Raw genomic sequence first — 26,594 nt, forward strand, 5'->3', positions numbered from 1 at the left:
TTTGGCTACCTGGTAGCAGCAAAAGACAGAAGATATGAAGTTTGACTGCCTGGGCTCCATGGTTATGAATCTACAACCAAAAAGAAATGTCAGAATGTGGGTTTGTTAGCAGCACATTCAGGCAGCATTATGTGTGCCAGTGCTGCCTCAGGAGCGTACTTCCTGCTTGTCTCAACATGAACAGGGATTGGCCAACCTTGTATCTGGGGTTTAGAAATGTACATGTAAGCAGTTTACATTGTTTGGCCTATTGTACATTTATCTGCCAAGAGTTATTATTGTCTCATTTTTTGTAGCCTTCCTACCTTGTAGCTTATCAAGTGTAATGCAGTCTGCAGCCATAAGAATCAAAAAAAGGCATTAAAAGTCTATACGTTTAGAGACTGCTATGGACTGTATGATATGTAATGACCTGCACATGATATCTATTGCTGTGATTCCTCTTGCTCAATGAGTCTAATTAGATACTGACCGCTCATAATGTCTGTTATAATTAATAGCCATCTGTCATTTTCATTGGTTCCTTAGCTGGCAAGAGCTCCAGCCGGCTTTAACTGCAAGAACGACCTTCATTTTCCATTTAAAATCAATGCAAGTCTGTAATTTCAGGCTCAATTCTGTTCAAAACTGCAATAACCTGTTCTGTTTTATTCTCTTTCTTTGGGTTATGATGAGTTCAGTCTACTGACCCCCCCCCCCCACCCCCCCCATGGATCTTCTGTGTCTTGCCCAGTTTTGAGCTGTAACCTGAAAATATGGAAGCCCATTCTTGCCAAGAAAGGTGAAAAAACTAGTAAAAATAAAAATTTGCAGTGCGTTAAAACTTTGGCCTACTTGGCTTAGTAAATACAAAATGATATACCAAATAATGAAAATTTAGTCACATCTACTGAGATAAAATACTGAATCACTTTGCCAGAGCTGTAGCCGATTTCTCTTCTCTTAGTATCTCAAATTTTGATGTCAACTTTTGATCAAAATCTATTAGACACAAAGCTGACTTCAAAGAACGAAAGCTAATTGCCTCACATCATTTGTTAAAGTTAGAGGCCGTACACATCACCCCCCAGGTGTTTTCTTGGTATTCTGTGGCAGTGTGCTGGGGCCAATTTCACAAGTATATTTTAGACTGGTCTTTGGTGTTGGGCCAGTCTTCATTTTGCTCTTAGATTAGTTTAATGCAAGTTAGACAGTTTCAATAAAAACTGACTTATCTTAAACCCAAAAAGATAGCCACCCTATTCCCATGCCGGGTTTCCATGGTAACAAAAAAAGAGGAAACTTGATTTGTGGTTTGCTAATGATGATGTTGTGAAGTGAAACCATGCTTGACTTCATATCTCTCTGACTCAACATTTTTATTAAATATGGGTAAGCATAGATAACAGCCCTTTTTCACAGGTTTTAGTTGAAATGAGACAGCCTTTTATGTTACTTATAGAGAGACATTTTACTCACTATGAGAACTTTTTAACTGGCTTTCCATGGCCACTTGTTTCCTACACTACACGACAGATGGCGCACAAAGACATTTGACTGGTCTTGGCACCTGCATGTTGCATGACAGAAGCCCGTTAATTAGCCGCATTTATTGACTGTTGCAAAATATCTCAGATGCATGAAGCACCTTTGTGTCTGTAGTTATGTAAAACGCACATATGAACAGCAAAGGCAGTGATCTGTCCTCAGGTTACAGGGTGTGCTGAGTGTCACCATGGATGTGTGAGCAGGTCAGTGAAAGCGCTGCTGTCGACACTCAAAGACATGGTGCTTTCAAGTACCTCTCGTAAAAATATGTTTCATCGGTCCAAAGAAGTCTTAGATGCGACTTGACAAGAGTTAACTTCTGAAGAGTCCAATGTGTGACAGATGTTATTGGTGGTTATGATTTCAACACGACCTTGAATTATGTATTTGTGTCATCATTGACCAGACTCATCCTTACTATGCTGTGCTAGAATTTATTTATTCACAAAAAGTGAAGGAAATCAAACTGGTCAGTAATATTAAACAGAGGAAAGTTGGGGAGCAGCTGAATGCAGAAAAGTGAGAGTTTAGTATGCTTAGTGTATGGACTGATACAAGAATTTAACAAGCACAAAGAACTCCTCTAATTTAGGGCCCCTAAACTGCATCTTTACTGCCAGGTGAACAACAGGCCTATAGCAGGCCTATAGCAGTGCTCAGTGCTAGATGTTTGGCTTGATGTGTCTTGATGTTTGCCACATTTTAATTGCCGTATTTTAATACTTATTTCTAATTGTAACTGAATCATCTCGCAAATAAGATAAAGAGTCTTGAAAGTCTTGAAAAAAAATACTTCTATCAATTCAGTTCCAACTCTCTTAACATAAAAAATAAACAGAATATTACAAGGTTTATCCTTTGAGTGTATCCACCACAGCCCACTGACTCTCAAACAACTTTTTTATTTCATTTTTGTATAAAACCTAGAGTACTTGAGTACGTTGTTCTCTCTGATGTCCGACAGTCCCTGAAAGTAGCAGCAACACGATGTGCTGGTTGATATCGGTGGACACACCGCCACCATCAACTGCAGTTAACGTACAGCTTCTGCACTAAGGCGAAGACAAGTGGTGGAGAGCAGCAAGAGAGAGGCACCTGGAGCGGACATTTCCTTTGAACAGGTGAGCACTACCTGAATTAGTATAAATGTAAGTGTTGTATGTGTCGATGCGGCTTCAATTTGCTGGAAGCGCGTTGACCGTGTTTACCGTCGCATAGACTCAAGTACTTGTGGGGATGCTGTGGTGTCGCTACCTGATGTCCCCCACGCTATCGCCCGGTATCACATATGAAATACTCTTATTATTTTACCACAGATGTAGATTTCATCTTTGTCTGAGAGTCAGTGTTGAGGACTGCGTGAAGTAGGCTCTAACGCCAAGCTAGCCTCAAACGTTTCAAATTATGAGTGGAGCTCCGTGCGTTTGCCTGGCTTTAGCTATCCAAACCCAAATAATGATAATATAGCAACAGCTAACAATGTTAGCTTCAAACCCTTTCAAATACTGTAGGGTTTCTGGCAATAATGAGAATATTCGTCAAGCTTTTGGTGGGTAAAATTGACATCCTACCATAACTGTTGTTGTAGCTATATGTTTCTGTCACCATTCAAAACATAAATAGTAAAGGCAACACGAGACCACCAGTCAAATATTAAAGTTACGACATCACTATTTTTAGAGGTCTTTTCGCTTGTTATGTAACCCTATTGCTATTTTATTAATATCCTCATGCAGTATGTCAAAAATGTTCATTCGGCTGTAAGACTTTCTGGAAGTTTCCCTTAATCTGATCGGACTGCTGTGTTTTCTCAAGTTAGTGCAACACTTGTGATGTTTGATCGGTCTGTTGATGTTAGCTGTCAGAAAGTGCAGAAACATGATCTACAGAGGAAGAAAACATTTTTTCACTCTACACTTTCCTCAGGTTAGACTAGAATTTGTTTTCATGAACTGTTGTCCCTGGTTACAGAGGCCTGGGCGAGAGGAAGTACTTCAAGGATTAAATTCAACACTTGTTGTATTTGTTTGTGTCATAAATGACAGAAAATAATGCTTCATTTACTGGCTCAGTAGCAGCAAACAACAACAAAACTTTTTAATTAGTTAGTTAAAATAATTTTGATCACTGATTAAGTAATTTATCAAGCAATCTGAGAACATCAGTACCTTTTGACATTTTAGGTGATTAATCGCAAAAGTAATTACAGATTATTTGATGCCGAAAATAATTGTTAGTCTATGAAGAATTGGGGCTGTAACAAGCAAAGTTTAGTATTTTTACTTGAGAAATGACCAGTTAATTGGATAGTGTAATACAACATGTGTAGTTTACATGTACTTCAGGAAACAATTTACTGGCATTTACCAAAGGGAATGTCAGCAAGGCAGTGTTTCCTGCCTAACTACTTTTAAGTACCAGACAAAGTTTTGATATTCATTTTGTCGCTTCATCTTTGAAACTAACCAGTTTGGCCACTTTTGGAAAATAAATTACTCAGCGTCAACTTGTGGATAATCCGATCTGCATGAGGTCTTGGTAAATCAGACGATATTACAGTGCCAACAACATAGTCCAGTGAGCCAAGTGCTTGTTTTGGTGTTGGAAGTGTAGACACAATAGTTTGATTGTTGGGAACTTTTGGAGATTTCATGTTCTAAACCAGGGTTTAGACAGCTTGATGGATTGTAGTTAGGTTTCGAAATTCCAGTACTTTCGTAACTACAAGCTTCCGTTGTTCAATTATCTTATCGGGGTAATGACATTAAAAGATAATGACATAATTGTTTTATTTACTGAGATTGGACTTGGACTACACTATTGAGCCTGTTTCCATGTGTTTGCTAGTGAATGAAAATGAACCCATATAGATAATGACTATTCCCTGTGCTATAGTCAGCTCTACATATTATGTTCCTTTAAGTCATCAAATCTCTTCAATATAGCCTGAACATATGCAGACTTCTTTGGCAGTTTTACCAATTTCCATTTAAAAAAGCAGGTTTTTTTTGTTTTGTTTTTTTTCTAAAGAGGCAGATCAGTTCTAACAAATGTCCCCCTGGATTTTATATCTTTTATATCCCACACACTTAATTTTGTGAATGCTTTCGCTAACCACGGAGAAAATGGTCACTGCTGTTTAGAGTAAATGAGATCTTCTTGGGACGATGGCCTCTTAGAACGTGTTTTCACTAGTGGAAAGTGAAGAGAAAACTGAAATGAGCTGCCTATAATGTGCACACTCTGTAGTGTTTAAAGCACAAACACTTCACTTGTTGCTATGAATCATTTCAGGTAAGGTACACGCTTATTATTGTGTTGTGTTTAGCTGTTATGCTCTGTCAGCTGTGATTTGTGTTTGGTGGTGGTTTCTAGCTGCTGAGAGCCTGTTTTGTCCGGTGCTCTTGTCTTGTTAATGTCGGATGTGTAGTGGTGTTTGAATGTTCTTTGACACTGACAGACCTACTCCAGCTACATTTTTTGATTGCAGTCACAGTGAGGGCGACTGTGTACTCACTGTTCAGTTTGTAACGGGATGAGGCTGGGTTTGCAGGTAATTATTCTAAAAATATGAAGTCTGCAGAGGAAAATTGGGCATAAAACAAAAAGGATCTAATTTGCAATCTTGGACGATCACCATTTGTTTTTCAGGAGCACCTTGCTGTCAAAGATAGGAGCAGAAACAGAAACACTGAAGTCTAATCATAGACTTTAATCAACAGATAAAACCTAGAGCTGCTCTCCTGGTAATTAATTTGGAAGTTGTGTGCAGTTGGAAATTGTTCAAGCTTTTTACAAGACAGATGTATCTTTATGAGGCTAAGATGTGAGCATAACATTGGTTACAGTAAGTGTGCAGTTTCAACATGTGGCAGTGTTAGGGAAATTCCAGTCACACTTCCGACCTCCAGTCCTGACCTGTGTCCCATTACACAGAGTTTACAGTGAATTTCAGTCTTATCCGATTTCCATTATTATTTCTATATTTGTCTATTTTCTCTTCAATAATATAACCACTCAGTGCACGCTTAACCTACAGTAGTCCCACATCAAAATGAGCTATTTAGATGTGTGATACTGTGATAGCTGCTGAATACCTCTGCATTATTTAAACTAACCTGTATCACATCTCTCTTTAATGGGATGATATAATTCTACATAGTGACCAGTAGTTAGAATATCAGCAGTCTGATGTTGTATAGTCAATATTGACTTATCACGGCATTGGTATAGTAAGTTATATACGGTATGTTGATAGATATGAACCTACAAATTGCAGTACAAAAAGTCCACAATTCTATATGTTTTTTTTTTTGACTTATTTTTCTTTTTGAAGTTTAACGTATTTCTGATGTATTTGTGTTTTTAATTTCTAGTTACTATTTATAATCATTTGATTTCCAGTAAAGTTTTCTGACCAAATTTTACTGTAACATTCTTGTTAAATGCAGCCTCAGTACTCTTATATGATGTGTTTTCACATTATGATAGATCCTTTGGTCTAATGTGATTTGTATGTGTGTGAAAACTTGTTCTAACTTGTTCTTTCGAGCTTGAAGTCAAATATTGATGCACTTCAATGGAATTTACCCAAATGATTATTAATTATTCATACACTATGACTCAAAATTGACCAAATTAATTAATGTAAGTGCCAAATAACTCATAAAACTTTCAAAATGACAGTCCAAATAGTAGGTTCTACATAAAATAGCCTAATATCTTTTCATTCCTGCTTTCCTCTTGTTTCTTTGTGATTCACCAGTGCAAGAATTTGACTTTTAGACTCATTTATCTACTGTTACACAACATTGCCCCTTCAAGAGAAATCTCATTTGGCACACCGCTGCAGCACAGCTGAAAAAACATGGAACAGATGTTGTTGTAATCTCCCACTGCTCAATTTGTCTAGAAGTGTTTGCGCCAAAATCCTGTGTAGATTCGAGTCAGTTCTTCATGAAAATTCTGAGCACTGAGCTCAGACCTTTGCTGTTGACTTCCTCTAAATGCAGGCTCCTGAGCCCATGAGCACTACCTCTACGATCCCTCATAAACTTTCCCTTTGGCAGCCTTCTTCAATAATCCCTCCTTCATCTAGCCATCGATTTTGGAGTCGTATCCTGTTGCTCTTGGGAAATCCCTAATTTCAAAGCAAGCTGGGAAATGTTGTCTTTACAAAAATGCGGCCCTGAGCTATCATTGCAGCCAGTCATGCTCAGTACACCTGTCAGAGGGTTAGGTGTTGGGTTTGAGATTGTTGTCAAAAATCCAAACCACTTCAGCTCAGCTCCTGTAAAACACAGGAGAAGCAGCTCATCAATGAGGTCTTCACCTCATCACTTACTGGAGAATAAGGCCATCTGCCCTGTGGAGAGGTTTCATTTTGGCTGCTTATTACGTGCAGTCACATTCATTGGGTGTGAGCTTGTGTCCATACTTCAGGGTCAGGGTCAGATTCAAGAGCAACCACTAAATTTAGAGAATTGCTTTGAGAATCAGCTCTGTCCTCAACACCACAGTCTGATACACTGCTCTAATATTGCTCCTAACTGGCTTTCAGTTTAAGGATTTTTCTTACCTCCTGAAAAGACCTATTTATATACTTGGTCTGCAACTAACGATTATCATTTATTTTACAGTTTTCTCAGTTAAACAGAAAACAGTCCAACAGCTGAAACTTTAAAGGTGTATTCAAATTACCATCATATTAGACAGAGAAAGCCAGATAATCCTGACCTGCTGGCTCTTTAATCACCAGCTCTTTAGTCTCAACGAATCAAGACACTAATAAATTAATACTGTAACTTCCTCTTAAAAATAGACTTGGGAGAAACACTAAATGTCCACAAGTTTATGGGAACAGATGTTCCCACAGTCAATTTGCTAAAAAATGTATGAAGTCATTAAGTTACAGATCGGTCAGGGATTGCTGCACAGCAAAAATCCATTGACCAAATAATAGTAAAATAGTCAAATACAGTTTTTTTTTTTTTTTTGCTGTCTATGTCTTTGTTAACTTAATTTAATAACAGCTTTTCAATTGACTTCTACCAGTGTAAATTTCAGGAAAATGGAAAATATAATAATTGACTACTTCTTTTTGTGAGCAGACAACAAGTGCAGCCGTCACCTCTGGTTCACTGCGGCAACTGTGCGATTGACTGACCCACATCTGTTTCTCACTCTGTAGCATGGTTCACGCTGAGCAGAGCCGAAATCCATCAGATCTGGGTTAGCTGTGCTGTGTAATGCTACCTCAGGGCATAAATCTGCACATACATGCATGGATACACATACATACATTCACACACACACTGCACAGAACCTGGAGTAGCCACATTTCTAGCAGGCACCAGTGTCCATTAAATCTCAACTGCTGCAGGGAACTGGTGACGGGTGAGTGGATCAGTAATGGCTGAGGTGAGGGGGATAAAAGACGATACATTTAAATGATGAGTCAAGATATTGGGCTGGTTTTTAGAAAAACCCTGTGGAAAATGGGTCAAACCTCTTTATATTTAAATTGTGGTTCACATGAGGATATATGGAGAGAGGGAGTTTATAACAGTAATGCTGAAAAAGATTTTTCAAATCAGTAGAATGGGGACCTGAACACAAAAAGAGGGTGTGGATAATGAAGTCTGTGCCATGTCCCAACCAGGAGTCATTCACTGGCACTTCCATGTGCCAAACACCCCCAACCCCCCACATGCTCATAACACACACAAACACAATCTAACTGCAAAGGCCACAGGTTATAAATAGCAAACAAACAGGACACAGTGGACTCCCAGTGTAAGTACTCCTCACTGGTTTGTTTATCATTTTTCATATGATAACTAAGATATCCCTTGATAATTAATGATCAGTTTTGGGTTGTCTTGACATTTTCTTCATTGGTTTTTTTTTTTTTTTTTTTGGCCTTGTGCAGTCTGATGAATGATTTTTGTCCGTCTAAGAGGTATTTGGTTATTTAATGTCAATGTGTGGAAGGAAATCCAGAAGCTATTTAGGTGTGCCAACTTTAGGTGTGATTTATCAGATTTGGTGTAAACAGAGAATCTCCGGGGGTTTATCTCCTAACATATTCCACATTCTGTCATAGAGGTACAGATTTGATAGCTTCAGGTAAGATATTAAAAAAGGCTAATATTCTAATATTAAAAAGTCATAACATAGGCAGGTTTACCACTTGAAATTCTTAGTCATTTTTAAAACAATGGGTCCCTGATTTCAAACACATGTAAAGCAAGCTTCTCATCACTAGCTGGTAACCGCGGAATTTGTTGACTAAAACGACAACTGTCTCCGGCATATCTGATGAGGAGTGGTTGGGTTATGCCTGGTTTAAAAATGGTGCCTCTGGCAGACATTTCCAGCTGACTGGTTTTAAAAGACGGAACATGTAAAAAAAGGTCCCACATATATACATGATATTTGGAGGTTGTTAACCTCTCTGAATCCAATAAAGCTTTTAGTTGTTTGATATTTCTTTGTATCTGCCACCAGATCAAGATTCAATATGTTAGAAGTTGTTTTTATTACACGGCAAGCCAGTTAGGTGCAGCGTGCAGGAGAGGTTTTGAGCAGATGACTTTGATGATAATATGTTGGTGAAGGTTATTCTTTGTGTGCTGTAGTATTGGAAATATCTGGGGCTAAAACCAGACTACTTGAATATCTTCTGACATTTTTTCATCAGACTTGTTCTGTCTTGTTTTTGAGAGTCTGGGCTTCATAACTTCAGCATTAGATCATTTAAAAGAATACTTCATGGTCTTTATAGCTATATTCAAAATTCAAAAGCAAAACATGATTCACATTTTCTGTCTTTTAACCTCAGGGTGAGGGATGATCACCCACTTATTATGTAATTTTGCTTGGCTTGTATTAGCTTAGCTGTCCTCCCCCCTTGCATCTCTATTTCAGTTCAGTTGATTACATTGTTGGGTATTGCCACCCTGTTTAATGCCATTGCCCTCTCCTTCCCCTTTACAAATTTAGCCCTCTGGTGTGGAAGGGAGATATCGTCCCCGTCACACATGGTTACACTCAGTCGAAGTTTGTTGGGCTTTATCTCTCCAGGCAAACATGTCTTAACAGAACTTAACTTTCTTTCCACAGAGGCAACTTGAGGACCCTCGCTCAAGACAGCACCGACAAACACACACACACACACAGACAGAGCCATGGTGGAATACTACCAGATATTAGGAGTCCACAAAAATGCAACGCAAGACGACATCAAAAAGGCGTAAGTGCCCCTGAGTGTTTTCTGCCCCATTTTCCCCCGGTGTTGTTGTTGAATGTTGGTTTAATAGGTTAATTATATCCACCTCTGGCTGTACAAACTGACACAAGGAACGAGAGAGCAGAGAGACTGCAATGCAGAAAGTTTCCACTCTTCTTCCTGTAACCTTGCTGCTGTCAAATACTTTCCCCCTATGCTCACCCACCACTCACGGTACAACCACAGAACAGGCCAGTTCCAGTTAATTACCTTTCCTCACAGGTTTCTCATTAGCACTTTTTGTTTTTTTTTGGACAAGAGAAGAGTTTCTGAAGTGTCTATTTAAATGTTAAGGACAGCAACGCCTGTTTGAAATTAGGCAAGTGCTCCTGAGGACATTAAAAGTTATTTTGGGTAATGCAGAACATCACTATGTAAAGTAGAAGCATGTGAGAGTGGTGAAAACCATTGATTATTACTGATTTATGCTGATTCAATCAACAAATGATGGGATATCCAATTTTCCAAGAATCCAGCATAGAAAGAAGAAAGGTAGCAAATGCTAAGAGTCTGCTATCTCTATGCACTCAGTCGCTTGCTGCCAAAGTCAAATGTTATCTAGACTATCACTAATCAATAAGTCTTATCTCTACCCTGTCACCCCAGCTCTCTCGTCTTGATCTCTGATTGAATTATTAGCCATGTTAGCAGTGTAGCCCTAGGGATAACAATGTCTCATGAAATTTGTGCAAACATTCATGTTCCCCTCAGGATGAATTGTAGTACCTTCGGTGATCCCATAACATTTCATCTAACGCCATTGTCAGTTCAAAATTTGAATTTGTCCAATACTATGATTTATCAACAAATACCGGCAAAACTAATGACATTCCCATCAGCCTCAAGCGTACTTGTGCTAATTAGCAAATGTTAGCATCCTAACCTTGCTAAATTAAGATAAATGACAAGGAATTGAAGTTCAGAAAAAGTAAACAGGGTCACCATTAGTAGTTTCTCCACCAAAGAGTAGTAACAAGTTTATATTTCAACTGTAAAATGTCCTTTTGTCATGGGTTGTGTAAAGAAAATGAATATTGACAGATATGTCTTTGTCTGTCTTTTTTTTTGTTTTTTTTAACTCAAATATTATTATTGATATTGACCTCAAAAACATGCTGATGTTAGCATGTAGCTTCAAGCAGTGCCTGCCTTCACTGTTGAACACAGGCTTCAGACTACAAAGACCACAAAAACTGATATGTTACACGATTATCAACTATGCCACATTGTTTAACTTAGTCTGGCTGGTTGACCATTGACCGGGCTTTAGACAGCCAGATAATGTCCCAGATTACAACAAAGACACAGACTACAAAGACTATTCACCGTAAATCCATAACCGGGTGAATCCCTGGATTGTGCAGCCTTTTTTCGCTGGCGGACTTTCACTCCCTAGTCTCATCCACAGAATCTGTGTGTCTGCTGCCGGTGCTGCTGCTGGGCTTAGAAACAAACAGCTGATGCAGCGTAAGCCGCTGTGCAAGGCCTACATTTCACGTCAATAGAGTTCACGCTGTCTTTGTTATTTCTGCTTGGGTGGGGAGAAGAACAGTGTGTGTATAGAGTAGTGTGCACTGTCTGTGGGTTTGGTGTAGTCATGCTTGCCACACTAATAAAAAGACATGCATATGGATATCTGTTTCTGATTGGAGATGTTTAGTATACATGCATACACACACCTTGTATCTCTGTATTAAGACCTAACTGTTTGTCCTTGGCATATCTATGCAGCATACACTGTGTGCTTGTCTCTTATTTTTTATGTCAGCTCATATTTATACTTTGTGGTATTTATGCTCCAGTTACAGAAAATTGGCATTGAAGTGGCATCCAGACAAGAACCCAGACAACAAGGAGGAAGCAGAGAAAAAGTTCAAAGAGCTGTCAGAGGCATATGAAGTGCTCTCAGATGGTAAGATTTTCTGCAGAGAGAGAGGAATTATGTTATATAGTCATGTTGAGCACTGCATACATTAATGTGACAACTGATTCTCTTAAGTGCTCTATTTGAAATAGTTTTTATTATGTAAAAAAAAAAAAAAAAAAGCATGTCTTGTCTTTGGCACCTTAAATATGGAAGCTGACTTTTGTCTGTTGTCATCTCCTGCTGTTAAGAAACGATGAGACTGCACTTCCATTATCTAAATAAAGGCGTAGAGATTTTAAGACATTGATTTAATCGAAGGATTGTTTTCTTGATGAATTGTTTGGTAAACAAAATGTTCATCACTAGTTTCCAGAGCCAAGATTCCCATCTTCAGATTGTTAGTTTTGTCCAAACATCAGTCTAAAGACTAAAGATATTCAGTTTTCTGTCATTTAAGAGAATGAAAGGCTGCAAATTGTCACATTTGAAAGATCGAGAGGTTTCATAATCCACAATGAAATGTTGGAAGACTTGACTTACTCCAAGTTGGCTTTTATGAAAGAGCTTGATCCTGGTCCAGTTTATTAGGCTCATTCAAGACAGTAAGGCCAACCTTAGGATACAACAGTTTTCAATAACTCATTCCTGCTGATAGCTTAAACATTTATCATGCATCAAATTTGTAAAACAGCATGCTAACATCTTAGTATATCATATTTCTGTTTTTCTTGAGTGAATGAGCACAACGGCTTAAATATGACAGCAGAGTGTCTGGTAGGTTTGAGAGCACAGCAGAAGCCTGTAACATTTTATCACACAGTTATATAGCACAGACCCAGTCACAAGATACAGGTACTTTCAGCATTTAGACTCCACAGTGTCAAGATTGTTTATGCTTGAATGTGTACATCTCTTTCAGTTTAGTCTGTAAATGAGTTCAGCTGCTGATGGTTAACAGGTTTTTTTTTTTTATTTATTTTTTTTTATACAGCTGTCCAGTTTGAAATGTTCACAGCAGACAGTCAAGCTGAAACATTAAATGAATTGTAAAAATAATATAAATTATATAATTATGTATCTGTTGGATGTAATGTAGAAATATTGACATTTTCTAGGTTTGAAAGGAATATTAAAATGTTATGTGGCGTGTATCAGCTGAAATTAGTTGGAGGTTCCATAAATTGTTAAATTACACAAGTTACAATTGACATTTTGTTGCATTTTAAGACATCTAAATTATTCATAACAATTTTCATTCATCATGAATCTTTCTGTCTTGCATTTTCCTTAATAAATTCCAGTACTTTAAGTGTGGATAAAATCAGAAGATTTTTTATCATATATAACTTGATCTTTAAGTTTAACATTGTGTAAGACACCTTTTACAAACACATAACAAGCCCTCTAATAGCACACTGCAGTCTCTCAAAGTTATGTACTACTGCCTACTATAATTTGTCACTGAAAATAAAAATTAAAAGGGACTGTTGGGTTGATGTTAACATATTATTTGCAGGGTGAAGACACCTTGTGACCCTAACTGAGGTTTATAATACAACAGGGGAGGACTCGCAAGGGGGGAACTGGTCCGTTTTATGTATCTCTCAATCTTATCTGAAGCCATACTCTTCCCACCACAGAAAACAAGAGGAATATTTATGACCGATATGGCAAAGAAGGCCTTTCAGGAGGAGGAGGAGGAGGAGGAGGTAAGGAGATGACTTTCAAAATAACATTTATATCTGTGCCAGTGGCTGCTAAGATTTCAGTAGTTAATGCCAATAAGGAGACTGCAAAAGTCTCTGTAGATGTGCTGTTTCGTAGTGGCAGGTTCTTACATTGTTCTGAAAGTAATTTAGGCACCAATAGTAACACGTGAGCATCTATTTATTTAAATTTACTACAAATAGCCTGGTATTGCATTGGTGTTCTTTTTTTTATGACCTGTTATGATAGCAGTGTGTGTAATCCTGCCTTTAATCCATAGTTTATGAGCTTTATTGTTGCTTCATGTTTTACAGGAGGCCATTATGATCACTTTGGTGGCGGCAGCTTCACATTCCGTAATCCTGAGGACGTTTTCAGGGAATTCTTTGGTGGCAGAGATCCATTTGCAGAATTGTTTGGTAAGTCCATTTAATTTCTGGCAAGGCAACTGATGGGATTTCTTATTTTCCCAGAGTAGGAAGAGAGAGGGATTGAATAGTGTCATAAGAGTGGGGCGTATGTGATGGCTATTATTAACTTGATAATTTTATCTGGTCAAAAATATACATGGATGGCCTGGGAATGCTCAAGGGAGACGGAGAGAGGAGGAGTACATCCTGTAGGCCTCAGTTTTATGTATGTAATACATTGTTATTTCAGTTTCATAATTAGTTTCCCTGTTAGCTAGGAGCTAGCAGCTCCTGCTGTGTAGAAAATGTGGAAGATGGAGCGTAAGTACCCAGAAAACCTTCTGCAAAGCCTGGTGCTAATCCCCTGCAGTGCTGTAATGTGCATCTCCAATACACTAAGCACTGTTCACCTCAGGGGGTCAACTGCCACTAAATGTCATACTTTGGAAGATGCTGGGTATCTCTGCTGGATGTCAACCTCAACTTCATTATGTATCCTTCATGTATTAACCAGGTTTTAGACTATTAATTTATTCCAACTTTTTTTAAAATGCTGTTCTTATTCTTATTATCCTTTATAATCAGTTAAAAAGTGGCTGGATAATTACAGTGTATGGTGTTTTGTTTTTCAGTCACTGAAAGGTTCACCTGATGTGTCAGTGCATTATATTAAAAGAGAAAGTTAAAAAAGAGCTAGAACATTAGCGTACCTCAGGTCAGTTGTAGTTCAGCTGCATGTTGTTTCAACCGTTTTGTTCCATATTTTTCTCAGAGAAATGTGTGCGCTTTTTTTTTTTTTTTTTCTTTTCTAGTAGCTTTTTGGTTGTAATACAACCCTTGATTAGATTTGCCAGAGAGAACTTTTGTACTGTTGCCTAATGTATCGCACTGTTGGTTTCTCATTTGTTGTAATGGCCTCGTCTTGTAGTGCTGAACAGCTGATTGTCTCAGAAGTGTCAATAGTTGTATTAAGTATACTGTAGTAATAGGAGTTTTAGCGCCTGTCCTGGGTTGTCTGGGTTCAGCAGAAGGCTGATTGGAAGGCATGTGTAGTTCACCCTGTGTAGCTCTAAATATGGAGTTCAGACGCAGGCAGAGGATGAATTTGAGCGTCTACATCACTCAACTGGAATGCTTTCAAAAATAGCTTCCGTATTAAAACAAAAGCAGATGTAATAATGCCAAGTGTGTGTGTGTGTGTGTGTGAGCACATGTAAAACATGATACGATTCAAGCTCTCAAGCATGGCCATGCAACATAGACTTGTTGGAAAAACTGTTACCAGTATTGAGCTATTACACATGCTTACAAATGAGAACTTGTAGAAAAAGTTGAGAACACATCTTTTTATCAGACTGCTTTTATAATCTGCCTTTATGACACTAACATGTATTAGGCTACTGTATTTGTTTACATGGATAAGATAAAGTGGGGGAGCACAGCTGTCGCTGTTTACTCTTTTCAGTAAACATGAACCGTTTATAAAAAGTCAAACCATAAAGCTGTCTGCACTGTCGCACAGAATAGCAAAGTTCAAGTTCTATTTTGACTGTGGACAACCTTTATCATGCTTAATTGGTAGGCAACAGGACTGTGTCCATTTTATCAAGTTTATTTCTATTCTATATTAAGTGTGTTTGCTCAAAGAACCATTTTCTTTCCCTATGACCATTTCTCATTTCCTTAAGATGGCAGACACAGATAGAGCGAGAGTTTAAATATGTTGTTACAATCCCATCCAGCCTCCAGTCCTGACTGTCCAGCAGCAGCTGGTCCTGTGGATCAGTCACTCACCCACCTAGAGCATCCAGCAGACTGGTGGGGGTGGGGGGGTGGTGGGTGTGCTGTTGAGACAAATACAGATTCACACGATGACGAAGGCGTAGTTGTCCGCCAAGATCAGCGCACACTCATTCTAAAATGAACATGTAAAGAAGTAGACTAGAAGCAGATATCAGCAGACTCCCTTTTACACTCTTTTTGTAGATGTACTGCAGAAATGTGAGATAATATCTCAACAATATCTCCCTGGGCTCATGGCGAACATGGACATTGTGAAAACCCACTGACACTGTCATTTTAATGAATCCTGTGCTATTACGCCCTGTGCAGTGCTACACAGGCGTGGCACATTCTTCACTGATTTAATCTCGTTCTTTATGTTTGACAGGTCTTTTTAAAGTTTAGAGTACATAAGCAAAAGAGTGCTTTGCTTTTTCTTTGAGAATGCCTTCACTTTTCTTCAGAACTATCTCTTTGTGTACACTGATCATGTCCATGAGAATGAAAGCAGAATTCAAATGTTTAAACAGCATTTCTCTGTGCTTTCATTCCTCTCTTTCTTCCTCTGATGTCTGCTGTCTTACTGACAGCTTTGTAAGAGCCCAGCTGTCTTCTCTAATGTGTTCTTCTAGGTAAATGGACAGTAATGCAGTTACGACAGTGGTCAGGGGATACTTTTATTTTAAGCTTTCTGTCAGAGAGAACAAGCAAATCTTTCTTGTTGCTGCCTCGGTACATTCAAGGTTGAAGGAAGAGTCTTCTTTCAGCAAATGGTGCCAGTGATCCAGCCTTATCCTGCTGGGGTGACCCAGATTGGCAGCGCGCAATTAGTAGCATGTCCACAGGGCTTTAGGATGAGAATTAGTGGTGGGCACTTTGACGGTTTAGGGTTAAAATTGTTCCAGAAATTATAAACTGATGCTCATTAATTCACCACAGTTTTTTTAAATTTTTTTTTTTTATATCAGGTACTGAAATCTTTTGGAATCTGGAATCGGCCTTAAAGTGGCCACAATGAGTATTATTTTAAACAATGGATCCAATGACTGCTTAATGTAGAAGTAGTCACCATAGCAACTTAAAAGTAATAATATGTCAGTATTATGTTGAAGGCCCATCTTTGCTGCTGCCAAGTAGCCAAAAAAAACCCCAATAATTTAACATATTTTTTTTCAGTTTTTCTTCAAAAAAACATTAAACTTAAAAGCTGTTTTTGGATAACTAGTTTCCCATTCACAAATCATCAAATCATGCTTTATGATTCCCTTCTCAGCTGATGACCCTTTTGATGATTTCTTCGGAGGTGGTCGCAGTCGCCAGAGGGGCGCAAGCCGGAACAGAATGGGCGGCCCGCTCTTTGGTTTTGGGAGCTTCCCAGCATTCGGGCCTGGTTTCTCAGGGTTCGATTCAGGTGCGTAGAAATCGAAACAAATGTCATTACATTGATAAGATGCTGGATTCATCAAGAATTTTATGATGCTTTTCGAATTTTAAAAGTAAGTTTAAAAAAGTTTTTTGCTCTTACACAGGTTTTAGCTCATTCGGGGACATGGGTGTAGGAGGTATTACCTCTTTCTCTTCTTCATCTTTTGGCGGCGGTGGAGGAGGAATGGGTAATTTCAGATCTGTGTCGACCTCAACCAAGTTCATCAACGGCAGAAAAATAACTACAAAACGGTACCTAAACTTCTAACTCGCCAGCTTTTACCAGACATCTTTATTAGCCTAACTCTCTAAATGCCCTTTTATGTTTTTCCTTTTTGCTTTTTTGTTACAGGATTGTGGAGAACGGCCAAGAGCGAGTCGAAGTGGAGGAGGATGGTCAGTTAAAATCTCTAACAGTAAATGGTAAGGAGCAGCTCCTAAGACTGGATAACAAGTAATTATCGAGCCACAAGATTTGATCAACATACAGTTTTCACACCTGGGAAAAAAAAAAAAAAAAAAAAACTCGCCCAGTGACAATGTTTGTTACCGGTGGTTGGTCTCTCCTCTCTCTGTCCTTCTGCTTCTCATTCCCAATGAACAATTTTCTCATTTTAGCTTAGCTGAAAGAGAGGCAAGAGAGATGTTCACAGTATTTGTATATTTGTATTTATTCCATTATTCTGGGGGGACCATCTTGCTGGGATTTGTGTTTTTGTTTACTACAATAATTGAATTGTACTTTTCCTTCTGCCATATGCACAAAGCTGGGTATGTGCTATATATAAATGCATATATATACATATATATATATTTTCCTTTTGAGGTGGATATTGTCTTTCTTGTTGTAGCAGGAAAACAAGATGCTGTACGTTTGGACTTTTGCATGTCATTTTTGCTTTTTTTTCATTTGACCAGTTTAACAAGTGAATGACAAAAGCTTAACCACTGAGCCCTAATGTCTTTAACTTAAACTTCACCTTGCTAACCTGTTAGCTATTACCATGTTCATGCGTGTGTAATATGAATGACATAGATTATTAATAAATTAATTATAAGAATGTGCATTTTTCTTACTTTTACATTTGTTTGTGTATTTGAGAATACCACAGTTTGTTTGTTTTTGCATGATTGCTGATTCCAGGACGCTGCTTTGTAGTTTCACTGTAACTGTGTCAGCAAACCATGAACCACGCAACACCTTACACTGTTACTAGACGGACAAGAGACTTTTCATTATTTGTACAAAGAAAGAGAAAAACAAAAATAAAGAGTTCAGATTTGGTCAATAAAGTTGAGTTTGACGTTGTGGAAATGCTGCTGCAGTCACCTGGTGTCTGTGTGGTGTTCTGCTTCTTATCGTCTCACTCTTCCTGGAAGTATGAGGTGTGTGCTTGTGCCTGATCACATTTTAAAACTGCTTCACACAATCGCAATAAAGTGAAACCACAGTGCCTGCTTCTGTACACTCACCCATCATACAACTCACCGTGTGCATTATTTTAACCCACTAATGTCTCAGTTTCATTCATAGTTGACTCACGTTAGGGCTTGGTCACTGATGATAGTGCACTGGTAATGTGCTGTGTTTTCCCACACTAAAATAATCCCATACATCATTTATCTGAGAGATCATGTGGAAATAATCACTGTTTTCAGCAAAGATACGCCTCTATCTTCAAACCGTTAGGTATTTTGTTTTATTATCGTCTCCTGTGTGGTAGGTATGCTTCACCTTTACAGACCAGGTGAGAATGAAACAACACCCACTTCTAGGATTCATTTGCTCTTCCTCCTGTTTCTTCATTTCTCTCTTTGCCCCTCCCTTATGGACGATTTTATGGGCTTGTATAAGTGCTGATAATGCACCTCTTCTGAATACGCCCTGAACAGAACCTGAGCTCTGCGGAGACATTGAGGCGAACAAATGACTCAAAATTATATTGTTCAGATCAGTCTCGTGTTTTTTGGGAAAATCCAAAGTGATATACAAATATGTCTCGCTTGGAGAGGTTTATTAAAACTGTGGGTTTGTCTACACTTTGTCTCAAACATATGATAGGCTCCGATTCAAAGCTAAATTGAGTAGTTGTGAGTGATTGCAGTTGGCTTAAAGGTCACTGTGTACAGAGAGAAGAGAGTGTGTGTGTGTTTCTTAAGGAATGTGCTCGGGGCTAGTTTATTTACACAAGACCCACCGCATATTTTTGTGAGAGACGAGTCAAGAGTGGGAAACTGAAGGGAGAGAAAGGGGCAGGGTGAGGCCTTCAGTTGAGTCAAGCTGAAATGTTAAGGCTTAACATTTAATACCACATGTATAAAAGCAAAATTATACAGCCTCTATGCATGTGTTGATAGTGTCAATCAGGCGTGAAGGCCATGTCTTCAAGTATTAGGCTTGTATTTGCTTTGTCCTTCAATTGCTTTTTCACCATTGCTGATTGAATTGGCGGTTACGCTTGCACAGTCCTGTTGCTAGGTGACACTGCAGCCTTGCGCCAATCTCTGTTTCGTACATATCCTGTACACTCTGCCCCTCTCTCTCTCTCTCTCTCTCTCTCTCTCTCTCTCTCTCTGTAGGTATGTGTTTGTGACAAAATGTGCTCAGTACATCACAGATAGATGTTGTAGATATGGATTATTACACCAACCAGCAATGAAAAATTAAGCAGCAATATCTTATAAAAAATTATAAGGTCCTCATCTTAAGATCTACACAAATGTGTTAAATGTTCAGTGTTTTTATCTACATCTAATTTCCCGTAAGCTATAAAATTCAAGAGTCAATGATTGCAATTAAAGAATTGCAGAAAACACAAGCAGTGCTGCAGAAGGACAAATTATTGTTCATAGTGCAATAGCTCCCTCTCCTGGATAAGCATATAGTTCCGTGCCAAAACAGATAGTTTTTCAAGGGAGGGGGGGTTTAAGTTATAATAATAATAATTGGATTTGTGACTTATAATATAATTATTTGCCTCATTTTCAGTCCCGTTTTTTTGCCTATATTTTTTATACATTTTGGCAAACTGACATCACCAAATTATCTATTATTCCTGTTTGCAGTGCGTCCATGGATGTACAGGCAACTGTCTCAACATTACTTTAATATTGAGGAAAACATAAAAACTACAGGTAAAAGGGGGAGTCAATGTTATAGCCATTCAGTCACAATGAGCATCGAAAATAATAAAGGTGGAAAGTCTGTCCTAAGACTTGTGTCCATCTATACATTGAAAGAATTGATTTCCTTCTGTAGTCACTTCTGTTCATACCCATCATTAAAAAAATTTCTCTTCCTAATGCTCTTTCAGTGTAAGTGATGACAGCAGGTTAGGGAGAAATCCTGTTTCAGTGTAAATGTGGGTTAATTTTTCTTTTAAGTCAGACTTGAAAAATTGTGAACCTACCCTTTAATTGAGGTGTCACTGTGGCATCTCCAGACTGTGCTGCTATGCAGGCCGAACTATAGCGCAGTCACCAACCGTTTTCATAACACCAACACACAGCTGTGGCTTTGACCTCACACAGAGTCTCTGCCTCACTTCTCTCGCTCTGCCTTCGACTCTCACCTCACAGTTTGAAAACCTCTGTGCTAGAACGCAAGGGAGACAGGGAAGTTACTTTAACAGCTTCGAACAGATGAAGCCGTTTCTCCTTGTCACCCCTCATAAATCACATCAATAAGTGAGAGGTCCAAGTGAAGAGGGATTCTCACTTCAGATTCACTCAGATTAAACACAATTTTTAGACGCTAGATGATTTTTCTAAATTCCTACCTGGGCAATCATCTCACAACCCACTATCTTTATCTTCTCACTCCCCCCGGGGTTGAGTGACCCTTACCCCCCCCCCGGTTGGGAACTGCTTCAAAAGACATGCATAGCCTAAGAAATAACGTTAAATAAGTAGTTGAAGAAATGTCAAATCATTAGATCTGAATTAATTCTGAGATTTTCACTGAAAAAAGGTATTGCTGCCTTTTACCCTCATGTGGCCACTAGATGCCACTGTTTGTATACAAACGACAGTCTCCAGCTGGAATCACATAACCAGAGGCATAACTGGAATAAATGAAGCAACATGTGACATATATGATTTATGTGGGTTTTGTTTTTTTGGGGGGGAAAAAACTTGAATTTCCTAAAATGATACTGTAAAGAATTCAATCCATGTTCATATTTAAGTCTTTTTGTTCATTATGATTTGATAAAATTGGTTCTGTAGTTCTTCAAAAGGCCATGGAAGAGCTTTGTCTCATAGAAATATGAGATGGGAAGTCGTGTGGCCTGTTCTCCTGCGTCCATCCATTCCAACATCACACATAATAGTGTGATTTCCTGTTCTGAGTTTCGCAACATTATGAAATATGGTGTCCTGTTGGCAGAAAGCAGCATCCGGTTTTAATCCCCTCTCCACCTCGTCTGCTTCACATCTTAGCAGGTGAAAAATCTCGGCCCGGAGCCACCGGACACTTTATGAGCGATGGCAAAGATAAGCTGCCGGTTTTTTTGGCCGTGTCTGAACAAGGAAACAGACTGTATCTCTCTGTGCTCAGCAGTAGAGTCACATCAGCACGACAGCAGACGCCTTGAACCAGGCGAGGGTGGACTGTTGAAAATAATCTGGTCCATAGTTGTAGTTGTCATGTATGGTTAGCCTCCTCCTGAACAGTGATTTATTTTAGGCTTCCTCAGTTGTCCACTAAACATCCAGTCTGCTGCAGTCAGGCTGCTTTTTTCTTTTCATCACACAGATTTTGTGTCTGTGTGTATTCAGGGTGTTAACCCGGGTGTTTGTGCCTGTGTACACGTTCTTGTATTTCAGTCTAGACAGTGTGCATCAAACTGCCTTTACAGACACACACAGCATTGTTTAGCCTGGAGACAAATGACAGGCACTCTCAAGACAATAGCTGCAAATGAAAGCATCCAGGAACTCAACTGTGTTCACTCTGCTTTTCAAATTAAGTCCTTGATCCAGAAAGTAAAAGGGCGCCTTTATGAGCATTAAAAGATCTCATTATCATCACTGCTCTTTGATATTGTTTTTGTTGAAATTAATTATCTGATGATGGATTATGCAACGTCTTATCACCCAGGTAAGCGGTCCCATAATAGATGCAAATTGTTGGTCCTCTGGAGTAAAGGAACAAAGTACACAACCTTGAAGTCACATACAGGTTGGCTTAATCCAGCAGTCTAACTTCACCTGATAGGATCACCAGACACATGCACCTTGGGATTAGTTGTTTTTTTCCCCCCCAAAAGCTGGATTGAAAACGAGTGGCTGCAGCCATGAGAGTAAAGCCACCAATTGTCCTGTTTCTGTCGGTCCACTGGGAGCTGGTCTCTCTCTCTCTCTTTCTCTCTCTCTCTCTGCAGGGTCACCTCAGAGAGCTTTTGAAGCTGTGTTCGATTTGAAAAGCTAATTTGAAATAAAGAAATTCAAGTCTAAGGGCTAAAATAACATAAATCACCTGAAAGTTTAAGCATTCTCACCAACAAAATAAACCACGCGCTGCGAAAATTACTCAGCCAATTTTGACCTTAACACACTTGAAAAGCATTCCTGACAAAGAAATTGGACTTGGGTCAAAATGGACGACCTGCAGTAATAAGATGCCTATTCAAACAGAATTGAAATCCAGTGATGTCTTTGTCTTGGTTAAAGCCTGAGCACATGCAGCCTTGAGCTCCTCCTGAGAGAATCGAAAGAGAGCCACCTCCCTCTGCAATGTACACATAAAGAAAGTATATAAAGGCTAGTGTTTCAGTATAGCCACGATTAATGATTAAGATGACTGTGTGTTTATGTTTAGATGGCACTTGCAGCTTTACACCAATGTGTCAAACAAATCCACCATGTCTGTAATGACTTCTGATGTGTCTAAGGCCAGGCTATTACGCACCGTGCAAGGGATTTTGAAATGCTGGTGCAGATCCTGTTCTAAATGGGACCAGGTTCAGCACGGCGAGCATCTGGCCTCCTTTCTTCTCCTCTCCACTGCCTTAATTACACAACACAATGGCGATGAGATCTGCCTGTAATCTCAAAGCATAATAAGTCCCCAACCCCACCCCCACCCCCCATACCCTGCCTGCCACTAATTCAATATAAATGTAAATTACCTAGAGAAAAGAATAACCAAATCTCATTTTATTTACATGACTAATCACAATAAAGTCAGGCAGATGAAATATGAATGAAATATATGGTTGGTGTTTGATAGGAAGGAGGGGTCTGTATTGCCTTGGGGAGTCTTTGAACTTCTTGTTTTATATCATCTTTGTTGTTTCATGTTGGTTACATCAATATACCTTTTTGCACTTGTGCTCAACTTGCTGTAATAGATGTGTGCATCTCTTTTTTTCCCCCTGTCTGATTGTATTCACACTGCCAAGGGCATCACAAGGTAATATGTTTCCCTTTCAGCTTACTTTTTCTGTGCCACACATCTCATGTCAGAAAGCTGAAATTCACAGAAGCTACATAGAAAAAAAAAAGAAAGATTTAATGTTGGTTTTAACACCTCAGGCGATCAACCCAGACAGCAGGAAGACAGGCTTTAGTAGTGATTCATTCCCACTCTGCTCTGCTCTGCTCACACCCACAGACATCGCAGCCGAAGACCCCTTGGAGGAAGACTTTCGTCGCCGCAGACAGAACACACTTCCTGGCCTCAGCCTGCACCAGCACCAGCGCTACCTGAGAAACTCCGCCCAAAACCCCTCAGAGGAAGAGGAGGAGCACGGCCTACAGAGCCTGGGACTAACGAGAGGTCTGCCCAATCACCACTGCAGGGCTGATTAATTACCAGCACACAGCTCTCCTTTAAAGAGTAGAGTCTTAATAAGCGCAGCTAATTGTCTGCTTTTGTGTCTGATGGCTGCACAAAGGGTGATGACGAAGAGTGGCGGGTTTGATTGGCAGATGTAAACACCGAGGACAGAGGTGTTCATTAGGCAGCTCTGTTCTACATCGCAGTAACGAACAGAGGTCAAAGGTCACCCTCTGTTTTCCTTCACAGGGTCAGGAAGTCGCGCACAAAAGCTGTGCCAATATATGCTACACACAGTCGCTGAATGTTTTATAATAGCGGCTTCGTTAGTTAAGGAGGCAACCTTTAACTTCACTGTGCATGGTTCCTGCTGAGATGCAAACAAAGGCCCTAATTCTCTCTCTGAGATAATGACATAAACTGCTCAAATATGGGTCCTCAGAGAGTGTGTTTTCTAAGTAATGCTGCCAGCTGAAACTAAGCATTTTAAATGTGAGGAAAATTAGCACCACTTTCTAAGGAGGAGCTCTTTCTATAGTGGTTACAAGCTGTAACTCAAACCTTTATTAATCCTTAATGAATCATTTACTAATGCTTTATAGATATCTTGCAAATCATTTGTAAGAAAAAGTTTTTGGTTGCCAAGCTGCTGGTGTTTATCCGTGGTATCACACGCTTTAGCTCTTAAATTCACTAAGAAGAACTCTCGAATGGGCTGGTTGACCTCTAACCCTGTGGAAAAGGGCTGCAGTTCATCTACATCACAGTTAATTACTGAATTGATAACTTATTAAAATGGATGTATGGCACATTTGTCAGAATAATCAGGGCAGTTTGAACATGGTGAGGAAATACTTGATGTGAATAATTGCATTCAGGGTTTAGGATGGATCATATACCGTATAGAGAGAAAACTTAGGTTCACCTGGAAATATTCTTTTTTTAAATTGAGTTTAAATTGGTTTTTTTCTTTCTTTTTCTTTTTTTTCTTAAAGATAAGAGAGAAAATACTGACATCAAACTTGGAGAGGTTTGTGGTATACATTCAGTGCAATTTGTACAATAGACCAGGACAAAACAAGAAATATATTACTAACTAACTATTCTATACTTTTCGGCTTTTGTCATCTTTGGGGTAAACAGAGTAACTGTATACCTCAGTTCCAGTCTTTGTGTTAAGCTAGGCTAAATGGCTTTTGGCTGTAACATCGTATTTATTATACAAAGATGAAAGCAGTGTCATCTAACTCTCAGCCAGCAAATAAATTAGCATATTTCTTTAATGACTTTCTTACCAGAGAGATTTTTCACAACCTGGCAGCTCGTAAGTTGTTCTTATTAACAGCGTATAACTGTCCTATAGAGCAAGTGATTTATTAACATTAATAATGTCATTAGTTACAGCTTATAAACCCAAATAATTTAAATGTTTAATAGTAATGTTTGTTTGCTCTTTTATTTTGTAGGACACATGGACACGAAAAGGAAGAAACTGTGGCTAAAGGAGGGAGAGTCCAAAAAGAAAAGAGCTCCTCGACTCTTCCCACGATTGGGTGGGCTCGGTGCCTTTTTTTAAACACTCAGCCAAACACTTGGACACGCACACACACCTACATATTTGTTGGCAGAAGCGCCATCAATCATACGTGGCATTAGTTCATCTTTGCTATGTATCAGAGGCCCAACATCCCCCACTGTGCTGTGCTCTATCTCCTCTTGTCTATCAGCTGCAGTGCAGAGCATACCTCCTGCATGCTTCCATAGCCTGCAGAGACCTCACTTCAGTGTTTTGTGTTGTCTAAGGTATATTTTTAGTTGTTAAGCTTTTGCTATTGCTGTATTTATTGTGGGTGGGCCCTATGGATGTACAGTGAGCGTTCAGAACCTTAATTAATCTATTATGATTGGACTTTTCCACTTTTTACAGCATGTTTTTAGAGAGTGTTATTGTGTTTGAAAGGGTTCAAATGGAATGAGAATTACAGTAGCAGTCACAGTGTTGTGATAAGCATGAAAATTACTGGACTAATACTGTATAGAATGTGAGAATAAGTGAAGGTCAAGCTATTCAGTGAATCCTTTTTCATAGAGACAGATAGAGACAATAAAGACAAACAGAGAGAGGGATATCTGGGGAATTCAAGAATAAAACATTGAAGAGAGAGTTTTATTACACAAGGAGATGAACATGTTCTGCTCACTCCTGCGTCATACATGAAAAATGAATATCAACAATCTGGCAGTGACATTGTCCACTCTTTACCACTAGACCCACAGTGTGAAAAATAGCTTTTAACTCCTCTCAAAGTCATTATTTTCTTTTTTGTAAGATTCTTTGTACAGAATAGATTCAGTAACATATTAACCTTCCATAAGTGTTTCGTAAAAGATTATCTGAACAAAGTGACAGTTTCCCTTATTTGATTTGTCCTTGACAGGTTGTTCACATGATAACTGTAAGTGGAAATGTGGAAATGTCTGAGAAATGTTCATTTTTTATGGACTCTTACCAATAAATCCTTAAAGAAAAACATGTCCTCATGTGTAACTACTTTGTATTGTATCATCATATCATATCATTTCTTATCGCGTCATGTCATGTCTTGTCGTGTCGCATCGCATCGCATTGCATTGCATTGAATTATATCAAAATGCATCATTTCATATCATTGTGTCGTACCGTATTGTGTAGTATCCTAGTGTAGTGTGTCGTATCAGAAAATTTTATTGATCACCAGAAGAAAAATTTGTTTGGTAAACTTTATGGAAGCACAAAAAAAAAAAAAAACGACAACAAAACACTAA

The 26,594-nt window shown here is 38.8% G+C and overlaps 1 protein-coding gene across 3 annotated transcripts; it reads left to right on the forward strand.

The window, feature by feature from the left end:
- The first annotated feature begins 2,500 nt into the window (after positions 1–2,500).
- Positions 2,501–26,322, forward strand: dnajb6b (DnaJ heat shock protein family (Hsp40) member B6b). Of its 3 annotated transcripts, none has more exons than XM_056364648.1 (10): positions 2,501–2,648; positions 9,652–9,781; positions 11,620–11,729; positions 13,325–13,394; positions 13,704–13,810; positions 16,887–16,994; positions 17,113–17,260; positions 17,361–17,431; positions 23,625–23,789; positions 25,256–26,322. In XM_056364648.1, exons 2-10 carry the CDS (start codon positions 9,717–9,719, stop codon positions 25,363–25,365), a joined length of 954 nt encoding a protein of 317 aa, XP_056220623.1. In that variant the 5' UTR covers positions 2,501–2,648; positions 9,652–9,716; the 3' UTR covers positions 25,366–26,322. The 3 variants fall into 3 exon arrangements, with proteins under 3 accessions (XP_056220623.1, XP_056220622.1, XP_056220625.1); XM_056364647.1 differs by having other exon boundaries at positions 13,325–13,393; positions 13,706–13,810; positions 16,857–16,994; XM_056364650.1 differs by lacking the exons at positions 23,625–23,789; positions 25,256–26,322 and having other exon boundaries at positions 16,857–16,994; positions 17,361–18,317.
- Positions 26,323–26,594: the final 272 nt, after the last annotated feature.

Source organism: Seriola aureovittata, chromosome 20 (genome assembly GCF_021018895.1).
Source record: "Seriola aureovittata isolate HTS-2021-v1 ecotype China chromosome 20, ASM2101889v1, whole genome shotgun sequence".
NCBI classification, from domain to species: Eukaryota; Metazoa; Chordata; class Actinopteri; order Carangiformes; family Carangidae; genus Seriola; species Seriola aureovittata.